At 33.5% G+C, this 18,354-nt stretch overlaps 1 protein-coding gene across 2 annotated transcripts; it reads left to right on the top strand.

Annotated features, from left to right (window-relative positions):
• Positions 1-11,087: 11,087 nt before the first annotated feature.
• LOC114275016 (uncharacterized) lies at positions 11,088-17,936 on the top strand. Of its 2 annotated transcripts, none has more exons than XM_028216986.2 (4): positions 11,088-11,468; positions 16,542-16,664; positions 17,405-17,524; positions 17,620-17,936. In XM_028216986.2, exons 1-4 carry the CDS (start codon positions 11,432-11,434, stop codon positions 17,682-17,684), a joined length of 345 nt encoding a protein of 114 aa, XP_028072787.2. In that variant the 5' UTR covers positions 11,088-11,431; the 3' UTR covers positions 17,685-17,936. The 2 variants fall into 2 exon arrangements, with proteins under 2 accessions (XP_028072787.2, XP_082742662.1); XM_082886536.1 differs by lacking the exon at positions 11,088-11,468 and adding an exon at positions 15,629-15,944.
• The last annotated feature ends 418 nt before the right edge of the window (positions 17,937-18,354 follow it).

Here is an 18,354-nt window from a genome sequence, read left to right as displayed (position 1 = left end):
CTATTACGAACAAATGGTATTTGCTCTGAAGTATTGGTCTGTTCGACCATAGGTTCCGATAGGATAGGAGTTTCCACAGGATGTGTTATCACATTATCCTCTGGATTGGATGTCTCCACCTCTCCTTCCACGCCTTCTTCCAAACGTTCATTTTCTCCTTGTCTCCTACGTCTAGCCATTTTTTAAAGGGTCCTACTGGGCGTGTCAAAAATATATGTTGGCTTTTTGGCTTTCGAAGGTTACTTTTGTAATTATGAGCGTGCCAGTAAGGATCAATCAGTCCTTACAGAATTGTAATTGCCAAACAATTATTCAGACGATTATGTTATGGTTCTTTCGGCCTCAATAAAGAGGACTTTTACTGGTGGCTTACTAGTAATTTGACTTCAGAGAACTTGAGCATAAGAACAGTTAAATAAACTGAAGCATTTTATTAGTATGAAAAACTTACAATGATCTTAGTTCCGTAGAGAATTACAGCGGCAATATACTCGAAAACTACTCCTACAAATGAAGTGCAGCGTAGGAACTTAAAGTATAGAAATATAAAGGACAGGAAATAACACTGGAATATGTAAAGTAATTCTTTAGATCTTTTCTTCCTCCCATCTCTGAAGTCCTTCCTGCTATTTATACTTTCCGAAGATAAGCATCGAATTGTACTTCAAACCGTCAAACTGCTCCTCCGTAGTCGCTGATCATGCTACCTTATAAGTAGCTCCACTACGCCTTCACTTACAGTTAGGCTTCCCCCTTATATTCAAATTTGAATGTGAGCAACCGTTGAAGCCACGTCACTGTACGTCTCTTTGTTGATCCGCTATTACTCAGATCTTATAACAACCAATACTAATTGCCACGTGTCTGATCAGGATCGAAGACCTACCTGGTCTCCCCATATTACCCTCACTTTGCCACGCGTCGAATTGTCACTGGCTAGCACAAAATGTGTAGCCAACAATCATGTAATTGACATTGCAATGATAAAAATTTATTTTAAATTAATATGAATATAATGACGAGTATTTTGGGAAGTTAATAAAAAAACTGACTTTTTGACTTTTTTTAGTCTATTTTGTCTTTTTGTGGGTAAAAAATGTGAGAAGTAATGTAACCCAAAATGGGTAAAAAGTTAAAAGCTGACTTTTTATTTTCTTCCCAAAATACCCCTGATAGTCAACATCCTGATGCATGAAAATTACCAAAGCATAATAACAATCAATATTAACTATCAACATTAATAAGAGGAATGAGAGATTGAGGGTGTTTTGATATTCTTATCTCAAATAGGATCTAATGAAATAATCAAAAAAATATATAACTTAAATAGAATAAAACTCTTAAAAAAAAGATTTATAAAAAAAACTCTCTTTTCCAATTATTTCAAGACCATTGCCTGTAAATTAGAGATCGCATTTACCATTAATATATATATATATATATATATAAATTAGTAAAATATCTCTCTTCAACTTTTAATAGTAGGAGAGATTTAATATATTTTTCCTTATTTGTTAAAATTCATTAATAATATTATTAAATAAATTTCAGTTCTCAAAAAAAAAATTTGTGACGAATGTCTTTGTGATGAATTGAAATTTATCTATGTCAAAATTTCTCGACGAAAATGTTGAGGGATTCCAACTACTATAAAAAGTGTTGCCTATTATTTATTTTATAAAATATTAATATCAAAGATCTTAAAACTAAAAATCCTTAATAATAATAATGGTTTAGTTTGGGTTATTTTCAGCATATGGTTATAATCAGTTTTTTGGTTAAAAATTGATTAAAAGTTGATTATAATCAGTTTTTTGTGAGAGAGGGAAGTAAGTAGTGGGTTATAATCTGGGAAGTGAATTATAACCCATTTCCCAAAAGACCCCAAAGGCGATCTCAACTTAAAAAGGCATTTGGGTTTGATAGGCTCGGACTGGGACCTATTTCAGTAATCTAAACCATTCATTTTTAGAATTCGTTGAGTAAAATATTTATGTAAAAATCAAGATGATCATATATCGGTAAGTATATGTTTGAATCAAATTTGTTACAAAAAGTTGATGGCTATTCTTGAAATTATTCAGTGTGTTTGGTTTGAGTTTTTTGAATTCAGTTTTCTGGAAATTGATTTTTTTTATTTTTAGTGAATATTTTTTAAATTTTAAGCAAATTTTTTTATTTTTTTAGATGCACCTTACTTAAATATATCTAAATAGTAAAATATTTATGAAAAAATATTTTAAAAAATTAATAAATACACAAAAATAAGAAAAATGTACTAAATTTTTTGTATTTTTTATATTTTTGGTATTTAATGATTTTTTTTTTAAAAAAATCACAAATATTATGTTTTTTAAGTATAATTATGTTAGGTGTGTCTAAAAAATAAAAGAATTGTTTAAAATATTAAAAAATTCAGTGAAAACAAATGAATTCTAAAAATTGAAACCAAACAGAGTGATTTGTATTATTCATTTTTAAAAAACAAATATGATTCAAACATATAACTACCGATATCTAATTATCTTGATTTTTTGTATGAATATTTTAATCAACGAGTCTTAAGAGTGAACGGTTCGAATCACTAAAGTCAATTTTAAAATGAGCCCACTAAACCCAAACGTTCTCTCAAATGAAGATGGTAACTGAGAGAAGCCAAACCCTAATAAGATAGCATTTAATGAGTATTACTCTATTTGTATAGAATGTAGCAAAGTTTAAGAGTTGTCTAAACGGCCTTGTTTGGGAATAGGTTATATGTTTGGCATAGGTTACACTTTCGCTATATTAGCCCAAAAAAAAATAAAATAGACTAAAAAATCAATAAGATAAAATGTCACGTTCAAACTATAATCATTTTATTTTTTATTTCATAAAAAGTCAAAAAATCTAAAAAGTTCATCCTAAACGAGGGATTTTAGCCTTAGGCTAAAAAGTTGAAAGACCAAAAAGTCAACCCACATCACAAACGAAGGCTTAATAATTTTTTGACTTTTTACAAAAAAAATATATAGAAAAGTAGAGAGGATGATATAACAATTTATAATAACTGTTTGACTAAATATATAATTGACAAACGAGAGTTAAATAAATATTTTTTATAACCAAACTATCATTTTTGCTTTCTCTCTATTTTACTCTTTCATCTTTTATTTTTTTTTTAATATCTTTTCACCTACACCTTCACCTTCACCTTCATCTTTTATGTTTATATTACACTATTTCCAAAGATTCGCCAAAATTTTTTTATGGAAGCTTTTTTGATAAATCCATTTTCTAAGAGCTTTATTCCATCCAACCCATATTCTTTTTTACTATTCCATTAGGTTCAATTTGAGATAAGAAGACCAAAATACCCTTTTCATCTACTTATGTTCCATTTAGTTCACATTATTTTCTTATGTTTCAATAAGTCCTATGGGTGACATAATTACCAAAATACCCTTAATGTGAATGTTCACACCATCAATATAAATGTTTATATCGTCAATGTGTGGGGGCCCAGCTCATGTCGATCTTCGTGGGTGCCCGAAAAAATTCGAGTCGGGCCGGGCCGGCCCACAAACCAAAAAAATAAGTCCGACCCGACCCGTTGATAATATGAATATTCACATTGACAAGTTAACATTCACATTAATAGGAGTGTAAAATTGGCCTGCGGCCCGTGGGCCGCCCGAAACCAGCCCGTCGCCCGGGACGGGCCCGGGCCGGCCCGTTCACAATATGAATATTCACATTGACATATTAACATTAACATTAACATTAACATTGACAAGAGTGTAAAATTGGCCCATGACCCGTGAGCAGCCCGAAGCCCGGGCCCGGGCCCTGGTCAGGGCGGGCCCGGCCCGGCCCGTTGACAATGTGAATATTCACATTGACATGTTAACATTCACATTGATAAGAGTGTAAAATTAGCCCGCGGCCTATGGCCCGCCCGAAACCCGCCTACGGCTCGTGGGCTGCCCTGGGCGGGCCCGGCTCGACCCGTTGATAATGCAGATATTCACATTGACATGTTAACATTCACATTGATAAGAGTATAAAATTAGCTCGCGCCCCGTGGCTGCCCGAAACTAGCCCACGGCCCGGGATGGGCCCGACCCGGCCTGTTGATAATGTGAATATTCACATTCACATTGATAAGAGTATAAAATTGACTCGCGTCCCATGGGCGGCACAGGGCGAGCCCGGTTCGCCCCGTTGACAATGTGAATATTCACATTGACATATTAACATTCACATTGATAGGAGTGTAAAATTAGCCCGTGGCCCGTAGGCGGCCCGAAGCCCGCCCGCTGCCCAGGGCGGGCCTGGCCCGGCTCGTTGACAATGTGAATATTCACATTGACATATTAACATTAACATTGATAAGAGTGTAAAATTAGCCCGTAACCCGTGGGCAACCCGAAGCCCGGCCCCGGGCCGACGCGGGCCCGGCCCGTTGACAACGTGAATATTCACATTGACATGTTAACATTCACATTGATAAGAGTGTAACATTAGACCGTGCCCTGTGGCTACCTGAAACACACCCACGGCCCGTGGGTGGCCCGAGGCGGGCCCGGCCCGGCCTGTTGACAATGTGAATATTCACATTGACATGTTAACATTCACATTGATAGGAGTGTAAAATTGGCCCGCAGCCCGTGGGCGACCCGAAGCCCGATCGCAGCCCGAGGCGGGCTTCGCCCGACCCGTGACAATGTGAATATTCACATTGACATGTTAACATTCACATTGATAAGAGTGTAAAATTGACTCGCGTCCCATGGGTGGCCCGAAGCCCGTGGGCAGCCCGGGGTGGCCCGGGTTTGGGTCCGGGCCTACCCCGGGCCGCGGGCGAGCTTCGGGCAGCGGACAAGTTTTACACTCCTATCAATGTTAATGTTAACATGTCAATGTCAATATTCACATTGTCACGGGTCGGGCCAAGCCCGCCTCGGGCTGCGATCGAGCTTCGGGTCGCCCACGGGCTGCGGGCCAATTTTACACTCCTATCAATGTGAATGTTAACATGTTAATGTGAATATTCACATTGCCAACGGGCCGGGCCTGCCCTGGCCCGAGGTCAGGCTTCGGGCTGCCCACAGGTCACGGGCCAATTGTACATTCTTATCAATGTGAATGTTAACATGTCAATGTGAATATTCACATTGTCAACAGGTCGGGCCGGGACCGTCCCGGGCCGCCCACGGGCCGTGGACGGGTTTTGGGCAGCCACGGGGCGCGGGCTAATTTTACACTCATATCAATGTGCATATTAACATGTCAATGTGAATATTCACATTGTCACGGGTCGGGCCAAGCCCGCCTCGGGCTGCGGTCGGGCTTCGGGCCGCCCACGGGCTGCGGGCCAATTTTACACTCTTATCAATGTAAATGTTAACATGTCAATGTGAATATTCACATTGTCAACGGGCCGGGCCGGGACCGTCCCGGGCAGCGGGCGTGCTTTTGGCCGTCCATGGGCCACGGGCTAATTTTATACTCTTATCAATGTGAATGTTAACATGTCAATGTGAATATTCACATTGTCAACGGGTCGGACCGGGCTCGCCCCGGGCCGCGGGCGGGTTTCGCGCCGCCACGGGACGAGGGCCAATTTTACACTCCTATTAATGTGAATGTTAACATGTCAATGTGAATATTCACATTGTCAACGGGCCGGGCCGAGTCGGGCCCGCCCTGGGCTGCTGTCTAATTTTATACTCTTATCAATGTGAATGTTAACATGTCAATGTGAACATTCACATTGTCAATAGGCCGGGCCGGGCCCGCCCACGGGCCGTGGCGGGTTTTGGGCAGTTACGAAGCGCGGGCTAATTTTACACTCCTATCAATGTGAATGTTAACATGTCAATGTGAATATTCACATTGTCAACGGATCGGGCCGGGCCCGCCCTGGGCTGCGGGCGGGCTTTTGGGCGCACATGGGCCGCGGCCCAATTTTATACTCTTATCAATGTGAATGTTAACATGTCAATGTGAATATTTACATTGTCAACGGGCCGGACCGGGCCCGCCCCGGGCCGTCCATGGGCTGCGGGCGGGTTTCGCGCCGCCACGGGACGGGGGCCAATTTTACACTCCTATTAATGTGAATTTTAACATGTCAATGTGAATATTCACATTTTCAACGGACCGGGCCCGCCCTGGCTCGCGGGCGGGTTTCAGGCCGTCTACGGGCCAATTTACATTCCTACAAATGTGAATTTTAAAATAAGAATGTTCACATCATTAAATTGCTAATCGTTGAAAAAATATTTATAAGGGTATCAAAATTAAATATAAGGGCATAAGTGTCCAAGAAAATAGTGTAAATCAAGAAAATGGACTTTATGGAATAAAACTATACATACATGGGACTAAATGGGTTAAAAAATTCCTTCATGAACTTCTTGAGTTAAAACACTTCTAAATTGGACTTATCAATAAAAATCTCTTTTTTTATCACTATAAATAACTTAAGCTTTTGTTTGTTGTATCTTATCTTATCAAAATATGTATATTTGGTTGACTTTTTAGAATATTTTTTTTTATTTATAAATTTAATTTTATAAACTGGTAAAAAAAAAAAAAAAAGTTCAAACACTAATTATTTTTATCTAATTTTCTCTTATTTAAAACAAAATATAATTTTCAGAAGTTTAAAAATACATTTTTCATATTTAATTTTGTTAAATTATTTTTTATTTTTAAAATAAACTCAAAAAAAAAAATTAAATTCAACCAAACAAAAATATTTTACAATTAGATTTTTTGCCATCAGCACCATAAAGGTTGGCAAGGCTCTCACCATCACCATGAACCGTTAAAAATGAAAGTGACCTACATGATTTATTTATTTATTTATTTTATACTACAAAATAATTTAAGCTTGTTAATTATGTGATTTAATTTTGATAATGTCTGAAATATTATGAGATAAATTATGATTTTTTAATATATATTTTATATTCTTTGACATAAAATATTATCTGTTAAAATATATGTTATATGATGTATTTGTTATAAATATTATTTAAATCGAAATTACTATGCAATATATGATTTTACAAAAATATTTTATAAAATTTACTATTCACGTTTTGAAAAATACAATTGGTCACTATTTATCTTTTGAAAAATTTGATATTGATTGGTTGTATTGTTTTGACAAATGTGGTATTAGTGAGTTATTTTCTTTTGAAAAAATTTGATGTATAAAAATTTGATGGTTGGTTATTTTTATTAGAGTGTATCTAAAATCTCTACAATAATTACAAAGATTTTTAAAATAGTATATATTTTCATATCTGATATGAATATTATTTAAAGAGATTTTATTATGCATACAAATATTTTAATAGAGAAGTTACAGTACAATTAAATTTTTAATAGAAAAGTTACTGTGCACTCTTTGTTTTTTACGAGAAATGATTGGAAAAATTGAATTACTATTTATCGAAAGTGACTGTTGTCTATATTTTCAATCCCTTCGCCTGCAATATTTGAAAATGATTGGTGCCCGTACTCCGTGTGTTAGCATACCCGAGTTGCAGCATTTTCAAAGTCAGAAGAGGAGTGTATCCCCTCCTCCAATGAATACATGTTTTGGCTATATAAGAAGTATTTTTGTTAGATAAAAAGTAGAAGTGAGGAAGAGAAAATTTTGTGATTTTGTCAAATATTGTATTGTGTTTCATTGAATTATATTTTCTATGTGAAAATTTGTTGAGAGTTTGAGCAAAATTATTAAAAGGATTTTTTTATCCCTTATTCATATTATTATTGTAAAATGAGAGTTTTTATTAGTGTTTTTTGGGATAAAATCACTTGGGTTAGGTATGACTAGGCACCGGATTCAAAATAAGTTGAGATATTTTTGTGAGTGATTTTTGGGATGAAATCACTTGGTGATGTGTGATTAGGCATCAAATTCTAAACTAGTCGGAGTAATCAGGATTAGTCGTGTCACGACCTGCACTTAAGGGTTAAGTATCGTGATGACCAATAACTGAAGTTACCTCTGGTTAATTCTTGAACAAATTAATAAACGCGAATGAAAATAATATTTATGTGAGGGTATCAAAATAATCATTGGAACTTCTATTTTTATTACAAGATTTATTGACAAAAAATGCCGATATTTACATATACACATATCATAAAAGTGTTGTGTGTGTCTATTCTGCAGCCTCGCATTTACGACTTTCCAAAAGCTATTTTTGAATTGCATTGTTTTCTGAAAATTGATAAACAACAATAAGCACATGGCAGAATGAGAGAATATTATGTCAATAGTATAAGGGACACAAAATAACCATGAATAGTTATGTAACTAAAATATTTAAAATAACTTAGTCTGGACAAATAATCCTTTAAGTAGCAAAACAGAGATTATAGAAATATATAACCATAACCACGGTATCAAACAGAATGGAACAGAGGTCACAAGAGTGATAGTCAGAACAGAGATACAGATTCAAGAGATGGCTCGTACAAATTATAGAGGTAATAGTGTAGCACTTATCTCCGCACAGAATAGAGGTCAATAGATCTATGACAACACAGGGCCACAAAGTGGTCAAACAGAGGCCAACAATTATTTAAATCCTTCAATGCGTGGAACTTCTGTAGTGGTACTTACAAAATATAATTGCTTATAAAGTTATTGTCAAATATTCTTTAAAATATAAACAAACATATTCATGAGTTTCATTTTAACAAATAGAGTTCAAAAATTAATTCACGTAACTGAAATATTTATAAAACATAACTTGTATTACTATAATTAATAAAATACAATTTGTATAAAATAAATTATGGTAAGTCAAAATATACGTAAAATATATTATAGTTACTCAATGTATAATATAACTCATTTTAATATTAATTTAATATTAATTCTAATGGTTACCTTTCGTTCACTGCTACCCACTAAATATTTCAAACTAAACTTAAAATATTATACATAAAACAAAAACAATGAGAGAGAGAGAGATGATGATGATCCTGTTGATGATGGATAGCGAGATATACATAGTGAAGAAAAGGCGTGCCGCGCAAGACGGCTTGGGAGCACGCAAGCTGTTGTATAGAAAATGGTATATTTTAGTGTATTTTGGTTTAGAAAAACATAATAAAATATTATAATATTTAGAAAATAATATTAAATAATAATATAAAGTTAAAATTATTTTTTTGAAATCATTTATAATTAAATAATATTAATATAATTAAATAATTTTAATATAAATTTTAAGGAACAATTTAAATTTTTGAATTGTTACAGGTCAATTGTTGTAAAGATTCACTAACACCTGTAAAACTAATTGTGTAATTACTATTTGAAGAATATTAGAGAAATTTTAAAGGAGGATACTTGGAGAGTGGATGTATAAATTGCTGAGTTTGTTTTCTCTTTCATTTCCTCATTTTATTTCATTAGTTTATTTTATATTGTTGAGCATATTTATTTATTTATTATTTGGGTTAATTTTTAATTTGACAATTTATTTAAAAACTTAATTCACTCCTTCTTAGTTTGCTTACCTGAGATAACAATTGGTGTCAAAAGAAGAATTCTTATTTATTTTTTGACTTAACAATCTTAGGGTTGATCAATGACAACCATTATAGGAACACAAATTATTGATGGTCACTCACTCTTCATATTTTATTGGTGATAATTACAATTATTAGAAAAATAGAATGATGATGTATATTCAAGAGATAGACTGCATAGTATGGAAGATTATTACAAATTGTTCAATTATTCCTTCCAAAATTGTAGATACAAAGAAAATTCATAAAACGAAAGAGGAATGGGATGAGGATGATATAAAAAGTATTCAAATAAATGTTAAAATAAAACATATTTTGTACTTGGTCCTAATAAATATGATAGAATTTGTGCTTGTGATATAGCAAAAGAGATTTTAAAAAAAATTAGAAGTCACACACGGAGGGATGACATAAGAAAATTGAATCACAAAAAAAGTAAAATTTGCATGTGAAGATAATGGCCTCGTTTGGGAAGTGGCTATTTTAGTAGGCTATTTTAGTTTTTAGCTATTTTAAGTAGGTTAAAATTTTTGTGTTTGGGAAGATGATTGGATTTTTTTGTGATTGGATGTGATGTTTGTGAAAGAAAAAGTGAAATGATTATGGGTTTGATGTGATATTTTATTTTATTAGTTATTTTAGTCTATTTTATCTTTTTGTAATTTTTAGCCTAAATATAGCTATTTTTTTTCTTCTCAAACACATGATGATGATGTAAATTACTCCAATGGAGAAAGCAATAATAACAAAATGACAAATATTGGTTTCAAGAAAGTTGAAGATGTTAAGGTAAATGCAAATTCTCTTATATATGATAAATTATAGCCTCCGTTTGGGAAGTGGGTTGGCTTTTTGGCTTTTTGGCTTTTTTGGCTATTTTAGCCTGGGCTTAAAAGCTTGGTTTGGGAAAGGCTTTTTGGCTTTTTGGCTTTTTTGAGTTTTGTTGTGAGAGAAGAATGCAATGATTATGGGTTGGATGTGATGTTTTGTTTGTTATGGCTAAAATAGCCTATTTTGTCTTTTGTGGCTAAAATAGCCAAAAAAGCCCAACAACCAACTTGCCAAACAGAGGCTAGATTTCATTGAGAAGTTATATGGTGATTTTCAAAATATTGTTTAAAAAAAAAAAAACAAACTTCCAAACACCCTCTAAATTACCTAACAAAACTTGCAATAATTACTCCTACATACTATTGCACAAAACAAAACAAAAAATGTTACGTAATTTAAATTTTCTATTAAATAAATAACCAAATGTGTTATATGGGTGTGAACTCCACTCATATGAGACATTTTTGTGAAACATTTGATTATTTATTTGGTAATAAATTTAATATTTCTAGCCTTAAACAAACGCCTAGTTTCAGAAGACTAAATAAGTGTACTTTTTGACTTTTTATGAAATATGGGTTGAGTTTGGGTTGGGTTTGAAGTGATGTGTTTAGGGAGGTGATGTGACTTAAATAAGATGATGTAACTTAAATAGGATAGTGACTTTTTGACTTTTTATCTTGTTTCATTCATGCCAAACTTGACCAAAAAATGCGGACGTTGATTTAGTGTAAAAATCGACACGTGTCTTTTTTTTTGAGCTAGATTGCTCAAAAAATTTGTGAGACTGATGGGTAACTTATCATGACCCGCACGGAATACCTGGTAAAATTTCAACCGAGTTCGAGTACACCGGAAAGAAAGAAAGTGGACTCCCACCTCTCTCTCTCTCTCTCTCACTAGTGTTATATACATACAGAATGTGTATGTATATCTATAGCTATCGTTGAGAGAGAGTAGTGGTTCCAATCGGATCGAACTCACCGGAAAGTTCACCGGAGGAATCGCCGGCGCAGAGCTTCTCTCTTCGATCGGCGAGTGAGCGAACACCATGGGCTGTACTGGATCGTCGCTTGCTGAAGGAGACGGTCCGATTCTGATCCTTTATTGTCTTCTTTTGATTCGTCATTTTATAGTTTAGTTTATATACATGCATATATAGATGTCGATTTGACTTGCCACTTTGTATTTTTCATGTTTGTAGCTTCGGTTTCGATTCAGATATTTGATTTGGATAAAAAAATTGAGTTTTTTTTTCCCTTTTTTTTCCCGCTCTTCTTGAATTTATTTGCTAAGTTTGCATTGATTTTGTTGCATTGGAATACTACTTTCATTGATCTCTAAGGAATTCTTTTAGTTCCTCTATGATGTATCGTTCAATAATAGGAAAGTGATGTACAAACTCAATTTCTAGACCCATTTTCAAACCTAAGATAAATGATTGATTGATTATTAGAGAACATATGTGAGAGAATTGCTTTAAATATTCCAATTGATTGGCACAGCATTGAATTTAAGAAGTGAGTCTAATTTTTGGGTTAGAATTGCAACTTAATAATGTTACTCAGATTGTAATGTTGGGGTGGCATTTTGATTTTTTTCCACTATAAATTCAGTATTAGTTATTTTTTGCACAAGTTCAGAGTTTTCTAAAATTTTGGTAATTTCTAATTCTTTGGGGTCAAAATTATGTTATGACACTGTTGTGTTGTGCTTGGTAATATTGTGTAAATGATGTGAATTTCTTATTCTACTCTCAAGGTGTATATGATCTGCCTGTCTTGTAGGTGAAATGCTTGATTTTGGGTTTTAAATCTATTGAATTTTATGTTTATTTTTTGATTAAAAACCCATATAAAAGCAAGGAACCAAAAAAATAAAATAAAGAAAGCTAAGCCTGCATAGTTTGTGGGTTTACTGTTGCATTGGGGTTTGCCTCCCAATGGCATTAATGCTTGACTGTAATTGGTTCACTCCTATAAAGTCTCGTATGATCTTGATCTTGTCTAACTATTTGTGGTTGTTTTCAGAAATCCCATTTCATAATTCTCCAAGGCCTAAGGGTATTGTTGCTTATTTCATACACCCGTTTATTTTTTCCTCATCCTCATCCTCCGCATATAATCAAGTTTATTTTTTCTTATCATTGTAGTAATGATGGATGTAGGAGACGGGGAGGTGGTGGGAATGTTGAAAGTCCATCCATTTTAGAAAATGTCATAGATTTGAGTCCTTGTCGTATATATAGGCTGCCCTCCCAAAGTTTTTCTTTGAACCACAGTTTAATTGCCACATGCCCCTCAAGAGTTCCAATTCTCCCTGCCAATTTGTTAATATTTCCTTTTTTTAAGAAACAATATATATATATCAAATGCTCCATTTGTTAGGGGAGAAAACATTTTCTAACTGAAAACATTTTCTACTGAATTTTTTTTCTTACAAATGTTTTCTGTAGAAAATATTTTTCTATGTTTGGTAGTAGCGGTGGTGGACAAAGGGGTTGGTGGGGTGGGGGTGGCGGTGACAGTGATGGCGATGATGATGGTGGCGGTAGCCATGGTGATGACAGTGGTGGAGATGAGGATGGCAGCGGTGACGAGGGTGGCGGTGGTAATGTAGTGATATTGGTAAGATTTCAGTCCGGAAAACATTTTCTACCTTTTAAAAGTAGAAAATATTTTTTGTTTAAATAGACTTGTTTTTTTATTGACCATGAAAAATGTTTTCTGTTAAATTTCGCTTTTTATTGTACCAAACATCAGAAAATAGGAAAAATATTTTCAAAAAATGCTTTCCGTCCAAACAAACGGAGCGTAAATTTGTAATCCTAATCCCAAAATGTTTCTTCAACCCAAATAGCTTGTTAGAGATTCCCTTTTAAAAGCCCATAGCTATTGTTGATGGGAGCAAAAAAAAAATCCCATAGCTATAGTAAATTCTTTACATCCTGGTAAGAGTATTAATGTACTTCTCTAAGAATATATTGGATGAAGTAACTCTAGAAAATTACTTTTTAAAATAAATGAATTTAGATATGACCATATGGTCATAGTTGTTTTATATATTTTTGATTTCTTAAAATCTAAAAAAAAGTTAAATTATCTTTTTAGTTTTTATTTTTAGCGAGAGGTCTCTCACAGATATATATCTAATTCTTCTTGTTCTTGATGCACTATATGATTTTTTGTTCACTCATATACTATTTTGGTTGTGCATATTTTCTATCAAATAGGTGTAATTTGGCACCATTTGATCAATTTTGAATCGAATGTAAGCCAAACCATGTATGAAACTCAATTGAATCTAGAAATTCTATCATTGGCCTTGGGAAGTTGGTTATTTAGTTGTCTATTTGGCTATTTTAGCGTGACTAAAATAGTTGTGTTTGGGAAGTCGATTTTTTTTTTTTTTTTTTTTTTTTTGTAGTTGATTTGATGGTTGTGAGAGAAAAAGTAAAATGACTATGGGTTGATTGTGACATTTTGTCTCATTGATTATTTTAGCTTTTTTTTTTAGTGGGATATTTTAGCCCAACCCTCTTTCCAAACACCCCCAATGTCATGGAGTTTTCTTACGGATTATTAGTATTATTATTATTTTTAAAAAAGAGCATGTAATTAGTTAAAAGAGAGATGGATTGAGGAGAACTTTCTAGGTTTTAATCTCTACTCTAGTCATTAAAAAAACAAGAAAAAAGGTCAAGAGCTATTGTTGTTTTGCCAACTGTAAATGCCAAAGATTTATCAACTGTTGGCATTGTTAGAAATTACTGGAACACCCTCTGTATTTGATTTGAATTAAGCATTGAACTGCTCTCCTAACAAGGGGCATACCCCTTAGAATACAAACAGGATACAAAACTAAAAAGGGGCATACCCCTTAGAAATACAAGCCAACCACACCAACAACAGCACTTCACTACTATGAGATAGAGTGTCCAACAAACAAACTGAACAGCATTATACTCATCAAACTAGCTGTGAACTGACTTGCAGGAAACACTTCAATTCTTGGTTTATATTTGAGAATAAACTGCTTAAAGAAAAAGAAGAAAATTTAACAGACTTCTGATTTGAGGTCCTGGATTATGAGTCATAACTGCGCAGAGGCCCTGGATTATGAAAATATATGTGGAAGCCATTTTCATTGACACAAGCAATCACTACACTGCCACCACTATTTCGTTATCTGCTGTGTGTTTGCATGCCCATAGCGCTGTTTTTGTCCATTGACTCTCAAGTGTGTCATTTTAACCCTGAAAGGAACAAAGAACTGACACAATTTTTGCTAGTTTCTTTTCTTTATTTCTTTCTTCCCCCCCTCAAATTCATTGCATCATTTCAATTACATTTCATATTAATTTATAGTTTGAGACTCGTATCCTTTTGATCATTGATTTTTTAATTGTGACACATTTGATCATGAATTTTGAATCTTGTTCCAAATAAGGACAATTGAAGATACTATTGTTCAATTTCAAGGGCAAGGGCAAGGGCAAGGTCATCAATTTAATAAAATATAAACTAATTTGACAAAAATAAATGACAAAAAAATATTTTTGAATTTTTAAAAATAATTTCTACCCACCAGAGATAAAATTATGTAAAATTGATAAATATTTTAGACATTTATTTATTTTACCGAATTAATTTTTATTATGTGTTTAGATGATGATTATGTAATGGGTGGTGTTAAGTTTTAATGTGTAATCGATATATTTAATATATAAATGTTTTTAGTTTTGGATTTTTTGATTTAATGGATTGGTTTAATAATGATATCAAATTGTTGTCATATTTGACTTTTAAAAAAATAGAAACTAATTTAATGAAAATAAAAACAACTACTCATTACATGATCATCATCCAAAAATATAATAAAAATTAATTTGGTAAAATAAATAAATGTCTAAAAAATTTATCAATTTTACATAATTTTATCTTTAGTGGGTAGAAATAATTTTTAAAAATTAAAATATAATTTTTTGACATTTGTTTTTGTCAAATTAGTTTATATTTTATCAAATTGACGACTTGGCTCTTGAAATTAAGCAATGATATCTTCAATTGTCCTTATTTAAAACAAAATTTAAAATTTAGAGTCAAATGTGTCACAATTGAAAAGTCAGGGATCAAAGTGACACAATACCCAAATTATAGAGACCGTTAGTGTAATTCGCCCTAATTTATATGTCAAACCTATCTCCTTTTTCGTAAAAATAAATTGGGCCTTCCTCCAATACTATTATGAGCATGCTCAATCGTGATCCATCACTTGGTGGCCTAGATGCTGAGCGGTGTAGCTCATGTTGAACTGGAGCATACAACTCTTTCCTGCTTTGGTAAATTAACTGCTGCATGAATTTTTTTTTTCTTGGTGTGCTAGTATCTTGAAAGGTTACTTATGCTACAAAATTTTATTTTTAATAAATGCTTATGCAACAAATCTTATTAAAGTGATTCCAGTTTTCAATTTTTATGCTTCTCACTTTTGGCAAGTTCATAGGTGGACACCCAAGACATATGTTATTGTCAAGTAGTGGAAAATTTCTACCATGACTTATGGTCGGTACCTCCTATTTTATTATATTTCATTTATTTTTTTGATTTTCACGCATATAATGTCGTATAATTCTTTTTATTTGTTTTAACTTGTCTTGTGTCTTGTTTTTGAGTTAATCCATCATGATTTGGCTATTATTCATGCTATTTGAGTCTCCTAGACTAAAATCCAGAGAATATGAAGTGAATGGAGGAAGTGGAGGATAAGGATTACTTGATAAGGCATGTTTGGAATTGTTAAATTTGTCATCAAACCCGTCTGGTGGTAGCACCCTATGATGAAAGTTAACGAGGAGAGGAATCATCACAACAAAATGTGAAAGGCACATAAAACTGGCTTCATCTTAATTAACATGTTTATATGTGGGGGGTGAGGGAAATCTGCTAGACTGCTAGTATGTGTTGATTATTTAATTTGATGATGGGATTTTACAGCATTAGAAATGTAATTCTTTTTACCATAAACTTGACGGTAATACATGACTTAACAAGATTGCCAGCTTGAGTATTACCTATCAAAGAAAATGAAAGATTGCCAGTTTGAATATTGTCTTAAATCAATGTACCTTTCCGGAGTCACTTTTTTGTTTGTGATCACAGAAAGTATTAAGAAAGTAAGAAAGCCAAAGCCTTGGAAGCATTCGGAACCAATAACGAGAGCACAACTCAAACAGCTGCGTGAGGAGTTCTGGGACACAGCTCCACACTATGGTGGCCGAAAAGGTATTCTTTCCCTGTAAAAGTGTATTCAGTGTCTGGTCATTTTTGTAGTGTCTTGGTAAAGAGTAATTGCCAACAACACAAAATACAATTAAAAGACTGCTTGTTATCAAATTATATGTCCTTTCCTCATTTCTCCTCCTAGAAAAGGAGTGTATGATTGAAAAGCTGCAAGTTAAGGTAATTGAAGGTTCAAATTATATGTCCTCTCCTTATTCTTCTTCTTCTTGGATTTTGTAAACCTTTATAAAGGATAATTGAAGGTTCATTGGTCCATCTGCCATGCATTCACCTCTGGGTAGTACAATATGTAGATCATGTGGGGGCACTTTCTATTCGAATTTAGTATCTTGGTAAAGTGTCCAGGGAACTGGCTGAATATCAAACATTACAAGTACCACTACATACTTTCTCTGCTATTTCACCGTGAAATCGGAACTTTAAATGTTACATATGAAGTCGTAAAATTCTTTTGAAGGGTGGAAATGCATGATCTAGTCTTTCGGAATTTCCTTAGTGCTTTCTCTTTTTTCTGTTATGACATTAAAATCAAATTTGGTTTTTTCAAACCCTAATATATATATGTATAATATTGATTGTACCTGTGATTGCATTGATGGGGATAGGTTGTATAAATTTGATGAAACTTCATTCACTTGTCATTCTTTCATGCACACGAGGAACTTTGAGAAATAAGGTTAGCAGTTGAAAAGAAAATATCTAAATATTGCGCTCTTTATTAGAAATTTGGGATGCACTCCGAGCTGCTGCAGAGGCTGATTTAACCCTTGCACAAGCAATTGTGGACAGTGCTGGTGTCATTGTTCAAGCCCCAGACTTGACAATTTGCTATGATGAGAGAGGTGTGTTATCTAATTTGCAACCTCCATAATATCATTCTCTTTCTCAGTGCTTCCTTGAGCTTAATATTCAATTTTTTTTTTTTTTTGTTTTGCAGGTGCAAAGTACGAGTTACCCAAGTTTGTTTTGAGTGAGCCGTCTAACTTGATCCATGATAGTTGACAATGGAGAAACTAAGTAAGGTGATTTGAGACTGTAAATCATGTAAATTAAATCAGTATCCTTTTCTTTCTAAAATGCATTTGGTCATAGCTTTGCCTGATACTCGTCATTCTCATGTCCATTACCAAAAGCTCACTCAAAGTTTTCTGTAACGAACTATAGCTACACATATCATGGAATGTTTTTGGATATATTTGACTGGAATACGTAGCATGGCAATTTTTTTATCAATGGGTATATTGTTGTTCCACATTCCCACATTTTCCATTTCTACCAAACGAAACAACTCAAACATGTTACTTAAATGTTAAGATGAGTTGTTAAATGGATAGTAATGAAGAACCTAGATACCAATTCCTGTTAGTGAGCCGTTTAATTGCTAAATTTAATCTGTGTTTGATGCGAGTGATTCTTCCGAAAAAGCCAAATGAGGTTAGAAGATGTTTTGCAGGTCCCAAGCTTGATCATAAAAGTTATCAATAGGTGTTTCAAAACAAGTGATGACTTGTTTCTTTTTGTTACAATAATTGAGTAAAATTTGTGAACTATTTATAATTTTTAAAAAATGAAAATAGAAACTAAAATGAGTTTTTAAAACAATTTAAAAATATTTTCCTAAAAACAAGTGTTTTTGGAAATAAATTTTGTTTCTCCAAAGCAAATATCGGTT

This window comes from Camellia sinensis, chromosome 9 (assembly GCF_055761805.1).
Source record: "Camellia sinensis isolate YWXY chromosome 9, ASM5576180v1, whole genome shotgun sequence".
Lineage (NCBI taxonomy): Eukaryota > Viridiplantae > Streptophyta > Magnoliopsida > Ericales > Theaceae > Camellia > Camellia sinensis.
This window is presented reverse-complemented; position numbering and strand designations above follow the sequence as displayed.